General features: G+C 49.5%; 1 protein-coding gene across 1 annotated transcript; it reads right to left on the bottom strand.

Moving 5' to 3' along the window:
- Nucleotides 1-3,711: 3,711 nt before the first annotated feature.
- On the bottom strand, nucleotides 3,712-4,653 carry LOC130358134 (olfactory receptor 52Z1P-like). The gene has a single exon (XM_056560963.1). It carries the CDS (start codon nucleotides 4,648-4,650, stop codon nucleotides 3,712-3,714), a length of 939 nt encoding a protein of 312 aa, XP_056416938.1. The 5' UTR covers nucleotides 4,651-4,653.
- Nucleotides 4,654-5,812: the final 1,159 nt, after the last annotated feature.

The following is a 5,812-nucleotide window of genomic DNA, read 5'->3' as shown; positions in this document are numbered from 1 at the left end:
GTTACCCTGGACCGGCTTTGTTAGCAGTTGACCACGTCTGTATGCGCGAAATGTCGGCATCGCCTCCGAGCGCTCCATACAACACCGCGTGATCCCGTTACGCTGGACCGGCTTTGTTAGCAGTTGACCACGTCTGTATGCGCGAAATGTCGGCATCGCCTCCGAGCGCACCGTACAACATCGCGTGATCCCGTTACCCTGGACCGGCTTTGTTAGCAGTTGACCACGTCTGTATGCGCGAAATGTCGGCATCGCCTCCGAGCGCTCTGTACAACACCGCGTGATCCCGTTACCCTGGACCGGCTTTGTTAGCAGTTGACCACCTCTGTATGCGCGAAATGTCGGCATCACCTCCGAGCGCTCCGTACAACACCGCGTGATCCCGTTACTCTGGACCGGCTTTGTTAGCAGTTGACCACGTCTGTATGCGCGAAATGTCGGCATCGCCTCCGAGCACACCGTACAACATCGTGTGATCCCGTTACCCTGGACCAGCTTTTTTAGCAGTTGACCACGGACTGAGCGGTGAGTGCACTACACCTCTTGTTGCTTGTTAGTTATATGAGGGTAGTAGTGCCTCTGTGAGGTCTTTTGTGTGGTCACACAGGACTTTTGTCCCCCTGTAGACCAGGTTACCCTTTGTAACTGGGGGGGGGGGTCTGTACACCTATAGGAGGTCTTTGACCCCAGGGCACACTTTGGTGAGGTTACAGTCTTTGGGATGGACGCTGGAGATTCGGTCACACTTCCTTTTAGCAGGAATAGTGTAGGATAGTCTCTGACTACGCTAAAAGCTCTTGAGTCTCTTCGGAGGAGGCGCTACACAGCTTATCTGACTGCAGTGAATATACCTGAATGACTTGGACTCACGCTTAGTACTACGATTCCCTATCACAGGACATAAGACTAAGACGATTATTACGTGTAAGACTCACAGCATTAACTCTTTCTTCTCTCCATTCAGAACATGTGACACTTGTATGGAGAAGCCAGAAGAGATAGTCCAGCGAGAGTTTACTCCAGCTGGTGTTCCACTTCTCTATGGTAAAGCTGGCACTACACCCTCTTGCCTAGTGAACCAGAGGAAGTGGAGCTGGCACCAAGGAATGGTACTCTCAGACCTATAGCAGGGATGCAGGAGCCTATTTGCTTTGTGGATTGTGTCTGTACCTCAAGGAATCATTCATCAGATATCCCTCTCTGCTGCTTACTTTTAACATGATACACAGGAAAGGGGGCGGGCTTAGCGTGTCCTATGTGTAGGAGAGAGAGAGCATGAGCTTGGGCTGTGTACCTGCAACCTGTGGTCTTGTCTCCATCCTGCAGAGGATCCACACTGTCCCTGAAATGCAAATCAAGGCCTTACTCCCATCTCAGCAACTGCAGTTCAGCTCACTTAGTGTAACCCTTTCCTTGCTGTGTTGCTGCTGTTTTTTTCTTTTTATTTCTGCTTACACAGCACCTTGTAAACCCAGTGCGTAAAGAACCCCTTCTCCCTCCACATGCCATCTATAGTAGTGTGTAAATATAGGTGTGTATAGTGCTGTGGAAATCATCGGCACAGCATAGTGCAGTCAGGTCAGTACATTTTCAATAGCAATATGTCTGTATCCCCTATCCACAACGGTCAGAACACCCCCCGCAATCTCCAGAACTTAGCCCGTCTCTTACAACTGAGTCCTTCGGCCCCAACTTCCAAGACATACTAGTCTCAGCAGTGATGGGTCGCTCAGTCAATCACCATCTGCAGTGGGGTCCCGCCTTAGCAGAGAGGGTCTTTTGTCCAGTTTTTCTCGGGGGGGGCTTGTAGCACTCAGTAGTAAGAGAAGCCCCCTCCCCTGCTCAGGCACTTATCACCAATCTAAAGGACAGATGTTATGTTTCCTATAACTGGATAACCCCTTTATCCAGTAATTGGGCAGACAACTAATGGAGGAAGCCCCTGTGTGTGTACTAGGGGTCGACCGATTATGGGTATGGACGATATTATCGGCCGATAATCACGATTTTGGGCATTATTGGTATCGGCAATTACGTTGCCGATAAGCCGATAATGCCCCGCCCCCCGCACCGCCCCCACCGCACTGCGACCGCCCCCCCCCCCCCCCCCCCCCCCGACCCGCCGCACCACACCGCGACCGCCGCCCGACCCACCGCCCCGCGTCGCACCCCCCACCGTAGTGCTGGGCGGTATACCGGTATGAACCGGATATCGTTTTTTTTCTCCCACGGTATGGATTTTTGCCCATGCCGCTATACCGGTCGGGCCCCTCCCTCACCCTCCAAGTCAATAAAAAAAATTCAACTTACCCGTAATGGGGGTGGTCCGGGCCATCCATCCTTCCTGTAGAGTCCGGCGGCATTCCGGGTGGAGGGTGAACCGGTCCGGGCTGTACTTCTCTGGGGGTCCTCTTCTCCACTCCGGGCAGACTCCGGACTAGTACGCTGCATAGACGCCGCTACGTCAGGTGCGTCGCTGCGCAGCGGCATCTATGCAGCGTTACTAGGCTGGAGCCTGCCCGGAGTGGAGAAGAGGACCCCCAGAGAAGAAGGACAGCCCGGACCGGTTCACCCTCCACCCGAAATGCCACCGGACACTACAGGAAGGATAGATGGCACGGACCACCCTCCCCGGACGGTCCCTGCAGCAACTGGGAAGGTGAGTCAGGGTTCTGGGATGGACAGGGGTCTGTATAATATACTATTCCTACAGAAGGCCCTCCAGCTGTTGCAAAACTACAACTGCCAGCATGCCCGGACAGTCCAACGGCTGTCCTGGCATGCTGGCAGTTGTAGTTTTGCAACAGCTGGAGGCACCCCTGGGTGCGGCGGGGGGAGCGGTGGCGGGGATAGGTCTTAGGACCCCCGGACAGGCAGGGGGAGAGAAGCGGGTGGTGGCGGCGGCCTATGGCACCGCAAAAGCCACTGCAGTTCATTGATTTAAAGTCCTATGCCTCCTGTACTCACCGCTAGGACTTTGACTCAACGCTCCAACCATGGAGAAAACTCCAAGGAGCTCCCCACGCAGGTTTGAAAGCCTTGTTCTCTGGTTTCTTCACAGTTGGAGCAGCGCCCCACACAGGTCTGACAGCCTTCTCCTCTGGTTTCTTTTTCTATTTTTTTCAAAGATTACCCAGGATCATGATATATAAAGCTGATGTAAACAATATTCAAAACCTGATCATAGATTATTCCAAGATTATTTTATTCTGTGACCTTGAAAATCGAACCTTCTTATTTGTCGTGTCTGCAACTTCTTCATCTGTTCGGGACAACCCTGGGAGGAGGTCAGATAAGACGCATTTTCCTTCATCAGAATCTTGACTCTATGCTCTAAGACTTCACGGCTCTATGACAGTGTAATTCCATAATCTGTAATGCGTTGGACTCAACGCTGCCCAAATACAGTGAAACCACTTAGATGACCACCAAAAAAAGTGTCAGTAAGGGGATGGTCTTCTGAAAGACAAAGAATAAATGTAATTATAGATGAATCAATTTATTCTTGTAGGGTGATACACCCAGAAGGTAACCCCAACCCTCTCATCTACCATTCACCACCAATAATATGTGCCTCACAGTCTGGCCTATTTTTGGAGCATGAGAGGAAACTGGAGACGACCCTCTCAAACATGGGGAGAACATACAACCTCCAGGTGATATTATTGAAGTATGTGGTTGACCTGTAAATTAGTCTACATAATAACATAACTATGAAACTTTACAAAACGTGGATACCACCCGCTGTCTGATCTCTCGTGTCTTCACCCCGTAGATGATTGGGTTCATCATTGGAGGGACAAGGACGTAGAGATTGGCTAAGAGGATGTGATACCGTGGAGAGATGTATTTATAGCCAACTCTATGGGTTATGAAAGTGAAGAAGGCCGGTATATAGAAGAGGGTGATGACACAGACGTGAGACACGCAGGTATTGAAGGCCTTGACACGCGCTTCTGAGGACCGAAGTTTAAGAACTGTCCGGACAATAACAACATATGAAACAGCTATAAGGATCAGGTCTACACCAGAAGCAGAAGCGGCTATGATGAGTCCATAGACCTTATTGACCAGTATATCGGCAGTGGCCAGCCCGGCCATGGACATGTGCTCACAATACGTGTGCTCTATCACAATGCTGCCTTCATACGGTAATCTGTGAAGGAGATAAATGATGGGAGTTATAATGCAAAAACTTCTAAGAAGGGCCAAAATAACCATCTTCCTTATGAAGGACCCAGTAAAGGTGGTTGTGTACGATAAAGGGTGGCAAATGGCATAGTACCGATCATAGGCCATGCTAACCAAGATGGCCGACTCTATCATGAAGCTGAAGTGAATGGAGTACATCTGGACAATACAACCACTAAAGGAGATTTTATGACAATTGAACCAGAAGATGCTGAGAGTCTTGGGTATAGAGGAGGAACTGAAGAGGATGTCACAGGCGGCCAGCATCATCAGGAACAGGTACATGGGCTGCTGGAGAGTCTCGTTGGTTCCTATGACCAAGATCAAGATGGAGTTTCCAGTAAGAGCCAAGATATACATGATAGAGAACGGGATGGAGAGCAGGAGGTGGGACTTCTCCAGACCGGGGATTCCTGTCAGAATGAAGTAGTCCGGGTGGAAGGCGGTGAAATTAGCCATTTTCGAGACAAATTCACTTTCTCCCATTCATTGTTTATCTGTAATTGGAAGATATGTGCAGAGATGTGACCAATAAAGTGGTGTGGAAAAATATTTGCCCTTCCCACATGCCCCCGGCTAGACCAGTTGAGTTGGCTTCTACCTTGTCACAACTTTGAACCCAGAGATACATAGGTGGCTCCTCTTTCTGACAAACTCCTGACAGATATCATCTAAGGGTTTAAACAGATAGAATAAGAGCAGGGGTGTTCCAGGAGCTTCTGCAGAAACATAGTTGTGCGTTACATTCACGATCCTGTGATACATTGGACAGTACCCCTAGGATCATAATGGTTGCCATGGTCTTTGCTTCAAGCATTTACCAACAAAGCTTCTATCCATCACTGGTTTAAGGACTAAATCTACTGCAAAAGCAACCTGTGGGGATGCGTCACATTAAGGATATTTTTATGATATTTTCCCAATACTCTACATGTGACTTAAAACCACAATTCTGTAGGCAACGGAGGGGGCAGGGATGTTTTATGGTTAGAAGATCTGCACATGGGAAATTGACACAGAAAGATGGGGAGACTTATTCAGACCATAGGAATGCCAACTATTCCTGATGACCACCTCATGCCTAGATAGGGACTGGGTGCAGTGTTTGTATCCTGGGAGAGGACATCTTGAAGCAGGCTGAGATGCTTCCCCCTACAGGGATATATGAGAACATGAGGTGAGGCGGCGATTGTTGCTAGTTGCTATGTGGTTTCCCGGAGAAGAGGCCTGATTGTGTGTATAAAGCCTGGGAAATATTGGTACCCCAATAGCTTGGAAGGGTGTAGCTATGTTGGGGTGAGGTCTGGAGTTGAGGCCAGCGCTCTTGAAATAGTTAAGGACTTGTTGAATTTGATGTGGACCCCTGTCAACTGAATTAAGGAACTAATGTGAGAACCGGACCTCCCAGGGGACCTATGAACCAGAAGAAGAGGACCAGAAGGTGTATGCTGTGGACTATATCCTTCTGCTGTGGACTGTGTCCTTCTACTGTGGACTATTTCCTTCTGCTGTGGACTGTGTCCTTCTGATTTGTCACTGACTGACTAGCTCTGGACTGCCCCTTACTGTGCATTTCTGCCAATAAACCTTGGCATTGTTCCCCTCATCTCTTCCTCTGTTG

The sequence above is a fragment of the Hyla sarda genome, chromosome 2 (genome assembly GCF_029499605.1).
Source record: "Hyla sarda isolate aHylSar1 chromosome 2, aHylSar1.hap1, whole genome shotgun sequence".
NCBI lineage: Eukaryota > Metazoa > Chordata > Amphibia > Anura > Hylidae > Hyla > Hyla sarda.
Note: the sequence above shows the minus strand (reverse complement) of the source record. Positions and strands in the feature narration are given on the sequence as shown.